Source organism: Triturus cristatus, chromosome 2_2 (genome assembly GCF_964204655.1).
Source record: "Triturus cristatus chromosome 2_2, aTriCri1.1, whole genome shotgun sequence".
Classification (NCBI taxonomy): domain Eukaryota; kingdom Metazoa; phylum Chordata; class Amphibia; order Caudata; family Salamandridae; genus Triturus; species Triturus cristatus.
Window position 1 is genome coordinate 865943978 of NC_140582.1, and position 19071 is coordinate 865963048.

Below are 19071 nucleotides of genomic sequence, written 5' to 3' on the forward strand. Positions count from 1 at the left end.
GGGCATTCACTTGCTTTTTAAATTGATTCCTTAGGCTGCATGGACCAGTCTAAGTTCTGTGACCCTCGGTGGGGTTTTACTGCCCAGAGCTTGACCATTTCTTGCTTTGCCGCCAACAGGGCAGTGTTGCAAAACAAGAGTGTATGTGGGCAAAGTCTTCTCTTTCCATATCCGCACCAGTGCCACCAGTGGTGTTATCTCTGTCTCCAATACTCCTAAGAGGAAACCAGCAACACCCTTTCAAAATGTCTTTAACCACTGGCAACCCCATAAAATATAAACCAAATATTCCTGTTGTGTGCAGTTCCTTAGACCCCTATCATCAGCAGTCCGTCTGATCTTTTATAGTCTAGGTCTAGTAAAGTGAGCTCTTTGCATAATTTGATGTTGTCTTGTGTGAGACTGAACTATGTTCGGATTGCTGTCTCTGTCAGGTGTTTGCATGACTCGCACCGGTCGTAGTTTAAAAACTATTTTTAGGTTTCGGGGAAACCCATAAAACAGTACCTTTTGAAGATTCAGGGTGTCAGACCTTGGGGTGAGCTCCGGAAGAGCGGCGTTGGCAGGCGTTGGTCCCGGAAGTCATTGCAGCAGTCACCGGGCCCTTGAAGTCACATGCGTTGCAGGTCGAACGACGTGAGTTTGAAGTCAGGAGTGCCAGCAGGTGTTGGGGCAGTGGTGTGAAGCGGAGCTGTCCGACATGCAGTGCCCTCAGGTTTGCAGTACAGGCAGCAGCTTGGTGACAGTCATCCAGTGGTGTCAGTGAGACCAGGGCTGTGGTGCAAAGTGGGACGATGCTTGTTGTGGTGCTGACCGGTCACAGTGCCGGCAACGGCGTCGTCGTTGCTGAAGTGCTGTCTCCCGTAGACCCAAGGCAGCATTGCGAGACTGGGCAATGCGGTGTGCAGGGAGGTCGCAGTGTAGACAGTAGCGTCAGTTGACAAAGGGGAGTCGATGAAGATGGCATCGGTGGGCCAAGGCTGCGGTGCAGTGTGTTGTGTAACTTACAAGCAGTGCCCCCAAACCACGATGCAGACAGCGGCATCTATGTCAGCTTGGAGTAGGGGCAGTGAGACCAGGGCTGCAGTGCGAAGTGGGAAGGTGCTCTGTATTCTCCACGAGCGTTGTCCACAAGTCACGGTGCAGGCAGCGTTATCGCGTCCTCGTCAGGGATACCAGGGCGGCGGTGTGAAGTGAGCTAGTGTGGAGTGTGGTGCCCACAGATGCTCGGTGGCAGCGGCGTCGGTGGGACCACGGTTGCGTTGTGAAGTGCAGTGGTGCCATCTGCGGTGCCTTCAGGTCACGGAGCCGGCAGCAGCGTCGTTGACCGCATCGGGCTACCTTTTCTCTTCTGTGACAACTGAAACCTCCTGTTCCAGAAGCCGGTACCCAGAAGATTTCCCTTAAACGTCCAACAGGAGGCAAGCTCTACATCAAACCCTTGGAGATACTTAATATGCAGAAAGAATAGTTTATTCCTTTCCGTGCCTAAAACAGAAGCAGCAACTGCAGGCAAACCCAACAAAGCAACAACTGCAAATGGGCAGTACTCCTCCTGTTAGCTCTTTCAGCTCTTCTTCCTGGCAGGTTCCTTAGTCCAGCAGTAATCTAAAGTTCTGGGGTCAGGGCCCCTATATTTTTACCACATTTTTCTTTGAAGGTGGTACAAGCAAAGTTCCTCTGGCACACATAAACCAGTTCAGCCTGGCTCAGGCCAGATTCACCACGGGAGGTGGAAACAGCTTTGTGAGAAGCAGCCATAGTCCAATCAGGTGCATGCAACAACTCCTTCCACTACTTTAAATGCATGCAGGTCTATTCAACCTGGCTAGGAGTCACCCAGAAAAGGTAGGACATACTTCAACCCACCCTTATGTCTGTCTAGTGTGAATGCACATCCCCTGCTCCTGTCACACTAACTCCAGACAGGGAATACACAAAAGGCAGAGGCACACAGGATGGTTAAACAAGAAAATGCCCACTTTGTAAAAGTGACATTTTCAAACACATAATATAAAAATCATCTTTATTAAAAGACGTATCTTTAAATTCCAAGGTTCAGGAAGCCTAAACTCCATTTCTTTATCTTGTCCCAATGAAAAGTAATGCTTGTAAGATGTTACAAAGCATTTCCCATGTTAGTCCATGGGACAGATAGCCTTGCAATAGTGAAAACCGAAATGCACAGTATTTCACTATCAGGACATGTAATAAACACCAGTACATATCTTACCTTTCCTCACAATGCACCCTGCCCACAGGGGTTCCTTGGGCCTACCTTTGTGGTGTGATATATGTGAGAAAAGGGACGGCTAGGGCCTGGCAAGTGGGTGCACATGGCAGTTAAAAACTGTGCTCAGATACTGTAGTGGCAGGTCTGAGAGCTCCTTGAAAGGCTACTTGTTTGGGTGGCACAATTAGTGCTGCGAGCCCACTAGCAGCATTTGGTTTATAGGCCCTGGGCACACACAGTGCACAGTACTAGGGACTTAGCAGTAAATCAAATAAGCCACTCATGAAAATCCAATCGTAACACAATTTACTTGGAGAGCATATGCACTGTAGCGCTGAATAGCAGTGGTAAAGTGCCCAGAGTCTTAAAACCAACAAAAACAAGGTCATAAACAGGAGGCGAAAAAGCCAAGTCTTAAAAGGGTCATGCAACCTCAATATTTGGTCTGTTTCATGGTATTCTACAGCCTCCACACTGAGCATACCACTTCCTAAATTGGCTAGAATGGTTATTATTTTCATTTTCCAGTCACTACAATATGATTCTTTACTCATACACTTTTATGATTTTGTTTTCTTTGTCCACTATTCAGTTTATAATTTATTTTTATAGCACTTAAAGCACACTTGCCAACTTCAAACACTTTTTCACTATGTGAAGAGGGGGTGGGGCCTTAAAAGAGGCGGTGCCTCATTCTAAGAACTGCATACGTGTTTCTTCTGCCCTTTACCCCCACCAACCTCACCCTCTCTTAAAAAACAAAAATAAACTTGTTGAGGCTGATGTCCTCATGCCCCTTAAAGGACCTTGGATGCTTAGAGCCTCTTAAGATGAGCTGGAAGCCCACTTGGTGAAGGCTTTCCAGCTCGCCTTCTCTGACTTCGTGAGATATCAGTTCTTCACTGGGTGACTGCGTATAGGGAGCCAATAGTGTGACACGCAGTGGTTCTGTGTGACTTGGCAGGTCTCTTATAGATTTAGATGGGAAACCTTTCTCCCTATCCCTTCTTAGTTTTGTGCTCTTAAATACGTTTTTGCTTCTTGCACACGCTGGTTACCTTACTTCTGATTATCTTAAACCTTTTCTACCTACTCTTGAAGAATACTGTATCTTTGTTCTTGTTCATCTTTGGGGCTCTGATTTAGAGGATTGTCACCAGAAGAAGATGCGCTGCATGGTTCCTTCCCTTTAAAAACAACAGTTTCTTCTCAGCAGAATGAGATCAGGGGAGGTTGGAGGGGGAGGGGGGATGTCTCAGGAGTGAAGCTTGCTTTACCCCAAGAAACTTTCCTCAGTGTTCGAGGGAGGTTTAATGCTGCGCCCACCCTACCAGTGTATAGGTGGGTATACTTTGACGTATAAAACAAAACAAAAGTAATGGTCAGATGTTTACGAGTAGAAGACCTCCTCGTTTGTATTATGTCATTTACATATAGGTAATGCTTTATTCAGGCTTAGATATCTATGCCTTTGATTTGGCAGTCTCCTTCATTGACTGGCCAAAGGGGTTGAAAAATATGTAGTCCTCTGTGCGCCGCTTCAATTTTGATTCTTATGATTGATGGTCATTTTTATTTCAACAGATCCGATCCTTGATCCTTTGGAGAGCCATGGAATTGATCCTAAAGACACTGCCGCCAGTGACCCTGGGAAGCCAGAATATGTTGCTTTTATATTGGTTCCCGTCTTCTTTCTTATGGGTCTCTTGGGTTTTCTTGTATGTCACTTGCTCAAGAAAAAAGGATATCGCTGTACCACTGAAGCAGAATCGAGACATGAAGAGGAGGAAAAAGTAGCACCAGAAAAGATAGGTAAGAGGACTGGAAAATGTTGTGAAACAAGTTTGTGCATTGGAGTCCAGCATTCCCTCTTGAAGGTTGAGCCAAATAAGGGAAGTGTTGGTATTTGCTCCAAAAGAGTGTGAACTACAAAACATATGAAGAAGGGATAGATTATTTAGCAGGTTATTAGGTTTTTTCTGTGCAACATTATGCTAAAACTGTGGATTCGGAGGTTAATCTATCAACATGTCAACAAATGTTATTACCTTCTTACATTTTATCGGCCAGAAGCCAAAAACAACCGACAAATAGAAAATGACTGACCCTTTTCTAGACTTTAGCCAGAAAATAGTTTGAAAATAAATGAAAGCTCGTACAAATTTCCTTCGACATGACTAAACCATAGTATCATGTGATGAATGCATCGTTCTCTTTAGAACATACTACACAGGTAACCTAGATGGAATTCCTTACATTAGAATCTCAGTGAAACTGCACACATTGCTGTTTCCAATTTATACATGTTATAATGCAAATCTTTATATTGGGAAATGCAAATACAGTTGAAGTAATGATGCTGTTAAACTTAGGGCCTGATTTAGATTTCGGCGGACAGATTACTCCGTCACAACGGTGAGGGATATCCCGCCCGCCAAAATATAAATCCCTTAATATCCTATGGGATTTATATTTTGGAGAGTGGAATATCCGTCAATGTTGTGATGGAGTAACCCATCAGCCGAAATCTAAATCAGGCCCTTTGTGTTTGGCTAAATTGTAATTATGTCCCACAACTGTATTTTGTAGCTACATTGCCACCCAAAAGTCCTCCAAATTGCTTACTGGAGCTCTTTCAGCCACATGCTTACTTTATGTGGATTTGTTAAAAAATGGAAACCTCACTACATCAAATGAATCTTGTTGGGATGGAAAAGGTCTCTTGAAATGGCTCTGGAGATGTATGCCCCTTCTCTGCAGAAGACATCTAATGTTTTTTGATATTTGGTTAAGCACATGTGGTCTCGGAGGGCACACCATGTAAGTTTCCCTTTTATGAGTGTGACCACTGTCTGCTCACTGGGCTGTGGAGATCTGCCAGTGGGGTTAGCAGAAATAATATGTTGGATGGTGCAGGGTATGAAAGCATATTTATCTGAAAGGAAATAAACTGTCAATGCACCCTGCTTCCCCCCCACCCCCAGGCCACACTCTGGTTATGTCTTGCACCTACCTGCGTGCTCACATTTGCAAGCACGAGAAAGAGAGTATACTATTTTTAGTCACATCAAGCAGTTTTGCAAGAGCATTGGGGTAATATGTGAAATGGAGGGTCTTTCACACATGATTGCTGAGTTTTCAAGGTCCCAATCAAGCATTCATGTGATAAGGCAGCTTTTCCATGCCTGCACCTGCATTTCTCACAGTCCTTGATCACAGAGTGGATACTTACAATTTTATGTCAACAAGCTTCTATTACACGAGCATATTGAAAACAGTCTATAGGCAGATATAAAATGGAGAATTATTTCAAAATGGTTGAACAAAGGATCACATATGTTATGCTTCAACAAGGGAGGGAGCATACTGGTTTCCCATGTTCAAAGTAGTCTGCCATCCCCCTGCAACCTGGTCCTTCACATCATCCATGATTGACATTGATGTCATGTTGCATGTGCACATGCATGCTAATGTGGTAGGAGGAGTATGAAGCATGTTTGTGATGGTTGACTGTTGGTACACTGCTAGCCATTTGTTTCCAGTAGGCAAGTGGAACATAAGATTGAGACTTGGAAGAAACCTGCCAGGAAGCAGATGTAAATTGTAGGGCTCTCCCAGTGCATTTCCGAGACTTCTGCAGTACACCAGATTCTAGGAAGGTAAGGGTTGAAATGTAGAGAAAGCCCTTGTGCCCTTCTACCCTACTGTTCCCTGGAAGTGCTGCACCTACTTAACAGGCAGCTAAATGGGAGAACCTTTCCCTCCTTTGTGGCTTTGTTTTGGGTTTCCTCTTAAAGGGGACTCCCAAATTTTCCCCACCTTCCTGCCAACTCCTGATAACTGAGACAAGGGCTGGAGCAGCCAGTGTAGTGTAGTCCCAAAAGTACCCTGTCATGCAGGACCTCCGACGTATACGGATAACATATAGTGTGGGTCTGGTTGCAGACTAACTCCATACACCCCTGCCGCATATGTTAGCCTATGGTTTGCATTAGCTAGCTTGCAGTGCCACTAGACTTTCCTACTTTCAGAGAGATTAGTTTTGGCAACCTCAGAACACAATAACCTCAGACTCTTGGAAACAATATATTACTTTTCACCCAGTCACTCGTGCAGGCTTGTTTTTGCTCTCCGAGATACACAGAAGAAACAGTCGGGCGTTTTCACGATAAGAGTTTATTGTACCGTTCTTCTCATGTAAAATATATGTGCTACTATAACTAATATGGTAGTGGAGAAATAGAATAAGCAGTACAGTGAATAAAAAGAAATAGTATTGTTCTACCATTGTGTAATAGTCATGAACAGATACATGAATATAGAATGCATTTATAAAATAAAGTACGTACTCCTAACTGACTAGATGTACCTAGTATGTGAATAGGTGCTATAGAGCCTAAGCCTAAGAGCCAAGAATCCCACTAGGCTTTTAGTCGATCCCCATTACCTGAATAGTGAAAGTGTGGGACTTCGTCCTGGACTTGAGCTGGACACCCCACAAGGGATCGTCAGACCACTGCCAGCTGGAGCGATGGCATGTCGGAGCTGCAGCATCTCTGGTTAGAGTGTCGGCCTCGAAGTCTCGGGTTCATCCTGCCTTCTGATAGCAAGAGGCGCTGTATTTATACAGTCTATGTACGTATGTAACCCATTGTTCAGTATGAGGATGACATTGGGGATTAAACCTTGTGCGTCGATTGGAGAGGTGAAGTGTACCTCCTGGAGAGTGTACTCATCAATTATTAATATGCGCTAAGGATGACGTCTTAGCAATATCGATTGGGAAGAACCCACCCTCTGCATGGAACTAGGTGAAAGGTTTAGTCCATAAAAGGCTACAGTCCTTACAAGGCGTTTATGTCCATACAAGGCATTATGTCCTTATTTGAAGTTATGTTCTTATAAGGCTCGTTCATATGAAATAACGGGTGCTGATGTAGGGAAAGTGTACGATGTTCCCTGGACCTATAGTAGGGTACTGATATGAAATATAACACCAGAGAGGAACAAGGAAAAAGCAAGAACTGGCCAAAGCTGGTCTTGGAGCTGTACCTTTTAGAATGCACAAACTCAGTCTACAGATTTAATGAAGCATGGGCAAAAACTACCAACCACTAATCCAAGATGCAGAATCCTAAACTAGTGGAAACTAAAACTATTTTGTGTGCCAGAGTTGGTGTCCTTGATGCCAGCTTCCCTTTGTCAAATTGTGGAGCAGGGACTCCTAACATTCTGCACCCTGCGACGAGAACAATTGCCTTAAATCTTTCTTTAGGGAGGGCCAAAGCTGTCAGGAAAGATGCTGGAGGTACCCTTGCTTGAGGACGATGAGGTCTACGAAATAAGAGCACTACAAGGAGCTGAAGCAGGATGAACTGAAAGTTCCCTCCTGCAGCGCTTTAGAAAGACTTGCCCCACCAGGCTGTTTGGTATGACCCCCAAAGGCAGGTATTCTTGCTTTATGCCCAAGGAGTCGAGAACCTGAGGTGACTAGTATGTATGTATGTATGTTTAGAGAACCCCTCTCCTTCATGTTCTTAATACTTAAAACACTGAAGCAGTGTTTTTTGGAAAAGGCGCAATCCACAAATGTGGGCCACATTTTCTAGGGTGCCAGGGCCTATTTTTGATTCCAATCCAACCCTGTGCAAACCTATGGCATGTCTTTCAGTGTGAGGCACTAGCCTGGTCCCCAAGTAAGAAGGAAGAGTTATCCTCTTCATCAGCAGATGCGGCCAGAGCTGCTATGGGAGGCTGGGAGATGGGGCCAGTCCTGCTATGGGAGGCTGGGAGTTCTATAACTGGGCAGCTCCGGCTCTGTGGGCGGCGGGAGAGCTGAGCTGTAAGTACAGCAGGGAGGGGGAGGAAGGGGCGGGAGCGCGGTTGGGGCAGGGCTGGCTCAGGCTGCAGGCGCTGGTGTTGTCGTGCTGCTGGCGGTGTCTGCGGCTAATCGGACCGCTTCCTGGGGCTTCTGTAGTCAATGGGTGCTGTGAGGGGCTTTCGCGGCGCCTGCAGGTAGCACCACCAGGCCAGGATTCATAGCAGTCAAAGCCTTGACAATCTCTTCCCGACTGACGCCACTGGATCTCCCTGGCTGGGGACTGAGGACCCGCCGGGTGTACCCGTGGGGGGAGGACACGAGAGCACCGGAGGCAGCCGACAGCTGGGAGGAGTCGCAGCCGGTAGGTGCGTTGCTGCTGTGCTCCGCGCTCCTCTACTGTGGCCCAGGCGGCTGCATTGTTAATGTTAATATACTCGCGACGCCGCTTGCCTTGGCTGTGAGTCCGGGTCAGCTGTGTGTGTGTGTATGTGGTGGGTGGGGGTGAGTCAGTGAACCATTAAGTCCAGCTATGGTTTATTATTTCATGGAAAAACAACAGCAGTGTTGTACGCCCTTGAAGATGGAGGAAACAGATGGTGCATCTCCTGCCCGCATAAGCTCATACACACACTGAGAAGTCCACGGAAATGCACTCTGACGATCCAAAGTCCAGGGCCCCATAAGACACACGAGCACACACCGATAAAAACAAGTGCTCGCCATGACGTTTTCGTTTGGCTTTTTCTGCTGTGGCCTCGCCTGCAAAAAGGTTTCTTATCTTTATGTGGCCATGTGTTTGGCCCCATAAAGGCAAGAAACCTTTTACTTCAGAAGGAAAGCAGGCGAGGCCGTCCAAGTGGGACGGCAGAAAAAGCCAGCCAAAACGTCCCCTATAGCTCTTTCCCAATGGCTGGCCGCCGTTTAGCATAAACGGTGACGCCGGCCAATGGGAAAGAGGGGCGGGGCTTAAAGCCCTTTACTGAAAATCCCCAAAACATTAAATCTCGCCAGCGAGACTGCGCATGTGCGCAGCCTACGCTAGCGAGACCTAAAAAGGGACCCCAAATATCTTTTGGTCGTGATATCTGCGGCAGTAGTTCCCTATATATGTTCAATTGCTCTTGACAAAATGTTGTATTCATGATCCAAGTTTTGATGACGGGTGGGGCACGTTTGCCCCAGTGCATCGCAACGCGCCGCTTAGCTAGAAGCAATTACATGGCGAGTAGTCTGCGGTGACCCGGTGGGGCCTCTTTAACATATCCTAGAGTAAGTTTGGGTGTAGGAGGTTAGTGTGTTTCTAGGATTTCGTTAATGGATGCTAGGGCTTCTGTCCAGAAGCGTGCGACACCAGGGCAATTCCAGACCATGTGGAGAAAAGAAGTGTCTGGGGATGTATACCTGCAGCAGCTTGCCTCGGGACATACTCCCATACGTTTGAGCTGCACAGGAGTTCTGTAGATGCGATGCAGGTATTTGAAATGCATGAGGCGTAGTTTGTAGTTGGGGGAGAGCATCTCCAGATGGCTTCAGCAGAACTGCCACTGAGCCTCGAATAGTGGGTCGTCGAGATCCTCCTTCCAGCTAGTCATGGCCTTCGGGTGTGCGATTGGAAAGGATCTCTGCATGTTGCTGTATAGACGGGTAATAAGTTTATCTGGAGAGGAGTTTGTGAGCATGGAATCAAGAGTTGAAAGAGGTGGGGAGGTGAGGGGAATGTGTCATGTAGTTTGCGACATGTGCTCCTAATGGAATAATATAATACTGAACTGGAGAATCTGAGTGTGTCCCCAGGACTGGATGTGGGGGGAGGGGTAAGAAAGTGTTGTTGTGGTAAAGATCAGAGTATGTAACCCATCCTAGACTGTGTGCGGGATGAATTGCCTTTATCTCCCAGTATGGGTATCTGCAGGTTCTGCGCAATTGGCATGGATGGTGCTTGTAAAACTGAATGACCTGCTCGGATGCGGAGTTTGATCCAGACCCATCGTAATGTGTCGGCTGTGTTTATGGCGGCTTGTTGGCGCTTATGGGGTTGGTATAGGGCTGCTGTCAACGGAAGTGGTGCATCTTGGTCTGCTTCAACAGCAACATGAGGCTGGAAGGGGGTAGGGAACAACCAATAATGCAGGAATTGTGCCTGTGCGCAGAATGCATATAGCGCCAAGCCCACCCTGTGATAAAGGGAGAGTGAGTGTATCCCACGCAATACGCAATTGTTTTCCAGGCCAGACCAAGGAGATCGAGGACCGCAGCGTTTTTAAGAAGGATTGCGTGAGTTGTAGCGGGAGATTAGTAAATAAGTAGAGGAGTTTAGGTAACACTATCATCTTGGCGATGGCTTTTCGGCCAGCAAGGGATATTGGGAGTTTAGACAATACAGTTATTTTCTCCTCTAGCCATGTTCGCACGTGGCCACAGCTGAGTGTATTTATAATGCAGACACAGGTTCTGTGATGAGACAGGTAGTCTCATCAGTTTACTCCTTAGGCAAACTAACGGCGTTTTTCGTATTTGCTACAGTTTGCATGCTGATGAGAACAATAAGCAATGCATCCGGTCATTTGAGGTCGGCTTCTGCACAGATCTTTCCCAGTTCTGTTTTTTAGGTCGAGCCTAGACAGCGCTTGCCCTGTTAGGCGATCTGTTGTCTGTGCTTTGTGGGGTCTGAATGCTTCCACGCTTTGGATTGGCTTTTTTCATGTGTCATTTAAAAATCATAGTCTCCAAATGGCTAATGGTTGGAGCATGCCCAACCTTTTCTTAAAGTTGACTCCCCTGGAGTATTTCTACGGGTATGAGCAGCAACGTGCACTCAGTCCTACGCACATCTGTTTCCCCCGCCTTTCTTTTTCCAGTGCGACGTGTATCTACTACATTGCTCTCATGTAAGGTGCACTTTACAGTGCACCTGGGGCACAAGCTGGAAAGCCTTATGTCCCTCTTTTTTTTATTTCCACAGCCATATAAATGAGGAAAACAATGGTAGGAAGATAATGTGCCAAATCTGAGACCTTGGAAACAAATACAACAAAGAGCTATGTAATCAAATCATGTAATGGCTGTAATCAATGTAAATATGTTAACTGAACTGAAAACATACATACATTCCATTGTTGACATTACAAGGGCGGGGAATCCTTCAGGTTCTCGGCGACTGTCTGCGGCAGACTTCACCCCATGTTTCTCGGGAAGTAAAAGGCCCGGTGACCCAAGCACGCCCCCTGCTCACGTCCAACCTTCTGTTTTGTTTCAATGGGTCCCGCAAGCCCTAAAAGGCAGGTATGTTGTTGCACTTTTTCTTAGGTGTCTTGTGGCCAAAGACCAAGTATGTCGAAAGAAACGTTATTCCAAACAATTCCATCAGTTACTGGAATGGCTGAAATGTTCACGAGGGACAAGCCTCTTTTTAGTTTATGGGAGGAAGAGTGGGGGCCAACACCCCATTGACCAGTTCTGTAGCAGAACATTCTGGAAGGAAATGGCCATTAATTTCCAGGAAAGAAACGGTTACAAATCCAATCCATCAGAATAGAAAAACCAAGGAAAGTGTTATCCAATGATCTATCCAAGGCAGGACCAGATAGGTGCGTTTCAGCCATGAAAAGAAAACACAGATACATGCAGGAGTGTCTAAAACAGAAGAACTGTCAGAAAAATCATCTCGATCAATATCCTACCCATAAGCATTCAGTTGAAAAACTGGTGGCTCAGGTTCTCGAACAGGACTTGAAAAATCCAGAGGAGATGAATGCACCGAAGGGGGATCTGTATTGATGACTTAAGCTGTGCAAGTGTAGTAGCAACAGCCATAGTTACTTCTGTCATGGTGCTGGTTGTGGACGCAGGAATTAATTGTAGTGTATTCTCTGCCTCCCTCATTTGGGGAGGAATAACTTCAGTGGTGTTCACGAGCTGCAGCGGAAAGCCCTGTATGATGGCGAGGACTCCTCGTGGCTTACTGTTAAGACTCGGCCACATGGTGTAATTTGACAAGTTAAATGGAGGAAAATCGATGGTCTTTTGGAAGCGGTAGTAGAATAACAGTTTTTGTTCCGTGGATGCTAAGGACTGGCACTGATGCTCGGTATGAGGAGCAGAACTTCTTTTTGACCACTACCTTTTCTCGAATGAGCTCCCCAAGCTTTGGAATCCAGCCGGGAGGTGGTTGTTTCTCCTCGATGCTCGCAGAGGAAGATGTTTTCAAATGTTCGTTGGATTGGACGTCACAAAACTTTTGTAGGTTCTTTAAAACAGGGCAACGATTATCCACATCAAAAGGTGAGGTCAAAGTACAGCGAAAGCAGCCTACAACGTGCACAATTAGCTATCATACGGAAAACGACAATGGGCTCTATAGGGAACAGACAACAACAATGCTGCACTGTTTCTTCCCTAGCAGATTCCACCTTGATGATCGCACTGGGCACCCAATACCCCAGCACGGATCCACTCCACTAAACACCAGCCATGCAGGGGAGAGCGCCCCGCCCTCTTGAATGGGCATATGCCTAGGCTTCTCCCCTGCCCCCAACTCTGGGCACAACAGTCTTTCTGCCCCCTATAGCGGCGTATATGGAGAGTTTACCACCACTTTGCCGCCTTAAGGGAGCAGCAAGCATGCTAGAACATTAGGGAATAAAGGGTAAAAACAAAAAGAAGGGACGGGACCGCCTGCGCAGGCTACAACTTGTGCCTCCACCCTAGAATGGGGTCTACAGTATTTCCGCTCTCCAGGGAAGATTAGGGGAGTTTATCCCCAATCTGTACCAAGGGGGCAAAAAGCACAATAGGCTCCAGGGACAAAATGTTCAAAATCCATTTCTATTGCGTGTGCTAGGCCCTGCCACACAACTGAAGTACCATTTTTACCCGGAGAAATGCAGAAGCACTGGGTGGTAGGAATTCTGTGGATTCATTCAGAGCAAAGTTTAAGGTTTGCAGGGCATTGTGGGTAAGAAATCATTGAGAACCACACAAGGCACCCCGGACTCCCATTGGTGTGTAGGTTTCAAAAACGTCTTGGTTTTGTGCATGCCTCTGGGTGGCAGTCAAACTTGGGCCCAAATACCACAGCTACCCCATTGTCAAAACAGGTCTTTTATTTGACGAGAAATTTTGAGGTGTCCACAGCAGGAAATGTTGATGTTTTAGGCCTTTTATGTCGCTGGTGCTAATGCCAGGCACACAAGTGGAGTAGCGTTTTCTTCAGAAGCGTGTGTGTTATGACATTTGCTATAATGACTTGAATTCCTCTTCATTGTTGACTTCCCAATATAAGCCTGTATGCAATAAAGAACATATTTTAAAAATCATTAGAAGCTGTAGCTCAGTTGTTTGGACAACCAACAAACCTGATACTTCCCGGAATATATGAATGAATGAACATGGGAAAATCCAGAAAGCTATACATTTCTGAATAGCCAGAATTCCGAATTTAGCAAGTGTTCATTTGTGTAGATTGTCCCTGGTAGGTCACAAAAGAACGTTGAAATTAAAAAACATAATGAAAATAAGTATTTAAAAAAATAGCACTTGGTGTCGTTTTAAAATGCAATTTTTTGCCCCAACAACCGAGCATAAAAATAACATACCATTAAACCTGTCAGACCCTTCTGGTCCTTAAGTTGATGCTATTTTTAGGGGGAAAACATACGCTTTCTTACAAGGAACATTTTTCCATCTTTCCCAAAACATTGTTCTTGCTATATTTTGGCTATTTTCTTGGTTCCCTAAAGTGGAATCAACAAACCCTGGGTAGCCTTCGAATTCCCAAGATGGGGCAGGGAAAGGGCATTCATTTGGTTTGGATACCTCTTGTGGAAAAAAAGTTACGAAGGCATAAGCACAAATTGCTCCAAACATCACAAAAACAGGGCTTAGCACTGGGAGTGGAAAATTCTCTACAGCTAAGGGGTTAAGACTCTTCACTCGAGTCTTTTAGAGATCTCTTCATACCAATCAAGAGAAGCATTCTGTTGATCCCTGTGCCTTCCTTTTTCATTGCCTATGTGCACTATTATTTTGCAAGTCAAAGATTCCCTCTACTGGAAATCATTTGGAGTGATGTTTTTTCATATTCAAGTGCCATTTAACCAAAAACGTACATGTTCTTTGCCAGCATTAACAAAAGCCCTGGAGTGGATTAACACCCCAATCCGGGTGCGCGGCGTGCTTAAAGTTGCATATAACAAATGCCACAAAGTTATTTCTTTCCATTATTTATTATGTAATTTTTCAACGTAATCCAAAATTTTTAGTCTTCATGTTTTTCCCATCGCAAGAAAGACGCTTATGTTTTCCACTTTACTCTTTGCCAGTATTACACACATTTATAGGGAACTGGGGCCCCTGAGGTGGCGTGGCCAGACATTTTCACAACAAACACATGGAAGGGGCTTAGGGTGTTTGACTCATACTTTCTTTTTAGCATGATGTTTTTCGCTATAATGCAGTTCACATGGTGGCACAAACAGTGTGATGTTTCTCACTAAAGAGCTGTACACTAGATAGGACTCAAGGCACAGCACGTTTCATTGTGGCATGAGAAAAAAATGCACAATACCAGAACACTGGGCACGTACAAATATTATCCATTGGGTCTTGATTTTACCGAGACCCCTTGCACTAAAGAAACTCAACTCGATGAGAACCGCAGGGCGGCTGAGCACGGCACTCAGACCTGCCCACCTGCTATGTCCTTGAATATTGCTATATGTGGTGTTTAGAGGAGTTCTGACAACTTTTGGGCCCGGTACGACTGCACCTGCTGCACAATTCAAATCATGACTCTGTTGTCTGCAAGGCAACTGCACTTGTGACTGCCTGTTTAGTAGTAAAATATAGTATAGCTCTTGTATATTAACTTTGTTTTTAGCGTGCAGCATGTATTCCAACATTTAGAATTTGATCATAATGACCAAATAGAATTATGTTGAAAAAAATCAATCCAATAATGCCTACAAAGTACAAAGAAAGGTACTGAGGCATGATTAGCAAATTCAACAAACGTTCTATGGCTAAAGCCACACACTCATAACCAGCAGACTGGACTACGGCATGGCCCTATACGCCGGAATCAACAGAACCCTTCTACAAAAACTTCAAACCATCCAGAACGCCGCAGCCAGACTCATCCTCGGGATACCGCGTCACGAACACATGACCCAACACCTACGAGACCTCCACTGGTTCCCCGTCGAGAAGAGGATCATCTTCAAACTCCACGCCTACAAATCCCTCAACATCGGAACCAAATAACTCGGCTAGAGAGTTTCCTTCCAAGTACCCAAGAGGAACCTCCGCTCCGCCGACATCGCCCTGGCAGAGGTCCCCCGCATCCGCAGAAACAGAACAGGCGGGAGAGTCTTCTCCTACATCGCAGCCAAGACCTGGAACGAGCTCCCTGTGAACATCAGACGCTCCCCGACCCTGCACATGTTCAGGAAGGACCTCCAAGAGCTGGCTCTTCGACTGAGCTGCCCCCCTCACCTCCCCCCAAGCGCCTTGAGACCCTCACTGGTGAGTAGTGCGCTCTATAAACCCCCTGATTGATTGATTGAAAGCATCTGCTTTACACAACGAAGTAATAAAGAGCAAGCATTACATCCTAATCTTAGGAGCTGTTTACCTTTTCCATGGGAAGAGATCTATCTTGACAGCAAATGGGGCTTAAACAGTGTGAAGAGCTTTAGTAGAAGTATCGAGCAGCCAGGGGAAGTTAAAAAAAAAAAAAAAAAAATTTAAAAAAAATCCACACACAAGCGAATGAACACAGTAATTTGTCAATAGGAACTGATGAGATCCCCCTTTAAGATATATGCAATACAAGTGTTTTCACAAGCACAGCGCAAGCGCTGTGCAGGTGAAATCTAAAAATGCTTAACTCCAGCCTTGTACACTGAAATAAGCCAACTAATGTGTGTTTAGACAGCAGATATCCCAAAGCAAGAAATGACTAACTTGTGCATTTCCAGGGCCAGAGAAGGTGGCGAAGGTGACCTATACACATATTCTTGGTATTGACGAGAGGGGCACGAGTCAGGAGGTCACAAGACAGAAGTTAAGACCTGCACATAAATAGTTTTCTCTTCATGGGCACGGTTTCATTTATCTTTCATACTGGGAATTTGGTTAGTTGCAGGACAGTTAAGACTGACTATATGTTATTAGTGAGATGTGAATGTAGGCTGTAATACTTTACCAGGGTGTGTTTTGTTAGCGCAATCCTGTTTTAATGAAGCAGCCTTTGCTCCTTTATGGAAGTTTGTTGGCCCACGTCATCAGATGAGTAGGCAGGTGTATTTTGGATAGTGGAGGCCAGAAGTCCTGAGAGTGGATTGAGACTTTCGAGTCAGACTGGGCAAATAAGAGAAGCCTTACACACGTTTTCATTGTGAAAGGTTTATCGCCATCTTTGATGTGTTAGATTTATTTTCATTACTAGTTGAGCTCGTCCCATTACTAGTGCTCTTTTGCACACAAAGTGGGTTCCAGTGACAAAGGGTTCGGATGGCAGAGCCTTGCAGGGTGGCAAATAGCACCTTTAAGGTCACTGTGTATAAAGCAGAGAGGTGGAAAGTAAGGTGGGCACTGGGGTCCATTTTCTTCAATTAGGCCTCTGAAATGATAACATTGGGGGACAGTCTGCATCATGTTAGACTGATTTGGCCCCACGACTATCAGAGTATTAGAGGCAAAAAATTAGAAAGGGGATGCAGGAGGAAAGGCGGCAGTGGTGGAAATAATGTGTTAATAAAATTGGGGCATTAACCGCTGTGCGTGTTGACAGGAGATGAGTTTTGCAAAACAATCCTCAAACACGGGAGCGAGGGCAGGCAACAGGCGCACGATGGAGCCGAATAAACTCAACTTTGGGTTGCTGAACGGTAGATCTTTAGTCAAGCACCACACAGAAATTGCACTACTGATTGAAGATCTGACGCTTGATGCGTTATTCCTTACAGAAACTTGGCTAAGGGCAGACGTAGTAGTGGAGGTTGGCTCTGCATGCCCAGAGTGCTTTAAATTCATACACAAACCCAGACAGGGGGGCAAGGGAGGAGGGGTGGGATTAAGCTATAGGGAGGAACTTCGGCCCATTCTGTTACAGGTGGACGAGTTGGAGGGAATTGAAGCAATGGGCTTCTCGCTATATGGCGATAGAGGCAATTTACTCACAGGCTTGCTCTGTTATCACCCTCCAGGACGTAACACCCCACTGCAGTCCCTCCTGAACACTATTATCAATCTGGCACTAACACACTCTAAAATGGTTATTCTGGGAGACTTTAACTGGTGGGAGAATGCCAGCATGAAGAGCCAGCTGCGGGACTTGACGTCTACCTGTAATGGCCTTGGCCTTCATCAATTAGTTACCTCCCCCCACTCATCAAGGAGGTCATATACTCAATCTTCTTTTTGCCAATGAGGCTGAACTCTTAAACGTCTTGCCACAAATCTGGTCAGATCATTACTGTGTTCAGTTTAATCTACTGTTGGCGGATACTCCAACCCAAGTTAAAGCCACAGCACTGTTCCGAGAAGGCAGAAACTGAACCAAATTGGCTAAAATGGCCATTCTGCTAACCCCTCCCACAGTCAGCCTTTTTCAGGCCTCCAGGACGGCGGAGGCAAATTATAAAGCTTACCATAAATTGATCATTAATGAGCTGGACCTTCTAATTCCGATAAAAAAAGACAAGGATTAGGATTAAACCATCTGCGCCCTGGTACGATGATGATCTGCGACTGTCAAGACAGCACTGCAGGTGGGCCGAAAGAAAGTGGAGGAAGGGATTCCTCGACATGGATAAGTTGGCGTTAAGATCTGCACAGAGCAGGTACAAGCAGCTCATTATGGAGCGCAAAGCTAATTTTTATGCCGACTCCATAGTGCAAGCCCCAAACGGGGCTAAGGAACTGTTTAGAATCGTCAAATCCATATCGGCTCCGCGCTGCTTTGAGAACAAAGTTGTACCATCACAACGGTTGTGTGATGAGATTGCCACCTATTTTAAGGACAAGATGACAAAGATAACTGATCTCTTCGAGGGCACTGATACAGCTGATGAGGATTTAGACAAGGAGCCAATGAGAGACCGGGCAGTCCCTGCTCTCTGACCACCTTCCCGCCCTTTACGGAAGCGTTGTTTGTTACAACGGCACTTAGCATCTCCTCTGGCTCTCCTCTTGATCCTTTGCCTCAGAGGGCATGGAAGCTATATGGTTACCTGACCTTCCCCTGGCTGTGCCAGATCTGCAACCAGTCTCTGGAAGAGGGTCTGGTTCCAGACAATTGGAAACAGGCAGTAGTCTCTCCCCTCATCAAAAAACCAACTCTGGATCCAACTGTTCCTGCTAGCGTCCGGCCTATCTCTCTCCTTCCTTTTCCTATTAAAATCTTAGAGAAGGTCGTGAGTAGGTCCCTTTCGGACTACTTGGAGGAAAACCATCTGCTGGACAAGGATCAGTTTGGCTTCCGCCCCAGTCACGGAACGGAGTCAGCTTTAGTCACCATGCTGGACTCGATGCGTATGCAGGCTGACACCGGGAGCACCGCTGTTCTGGTGCTCCTGGATCTGTCAGCCGCATTCGATACCGTGAGTCATAAAATCCTGCTGGGGTGGCTGAAGGAGTTTGGTGTGGGAGGCCAGGCATTACAGTGGCTCCGCTCTTATCTAGCGGGGAGACACCAAATGGTGACTCTGGGCTCCTTCTCCTCAGACAACACCCCCGTAGACTTTGGAGTTCCACAGGGTTCCAGTATCAGCCCCATTCTGTTTAATATATATCTGCAGCCGCTATTTTCAATCATCAAGGCGTTCGGGGTGGAGCTAATCAATTATGCAGATGACACACAACTGGCCTTCTCTTTGGAAGGTAAACAGGCAGTTCCCCTGGAGCAGTTTCAAAGTTGCATGAGGCTGACTACTGATTGGCTACAGAGAAACTGCCTGCAGTTCAATGGAGATAAAACCGAGCTGCTGTGCTACGCGCCGATAAGGCAGTTTCAACA

The 19071-nt window shown here is 46.0% G+C and overlaps 1 protein-coding gene across 2 annotated transcripts in view; it reads left to right on the forward strand.

The window, feature by feature from the left end:
- The window catches only part of RELL1 (RELT like 1), a 117678-nt gene that overhangs the window by 29727 nt on the left and 68880 nt on the right, over positions 1-19071 (forward strand). For both annotated transcript variants that reach the window (XM_085642289.1, XM_085642288.1), the window contains exon 2: positions 3818-4045. In XM_085642289.1, the coding sequence (XP_085498415.1) occupies positions 3818-4045 (228 nt within the window). The remainder of the gene's footprint in view (positions 1-3817; positions 4046-19071) is intronic.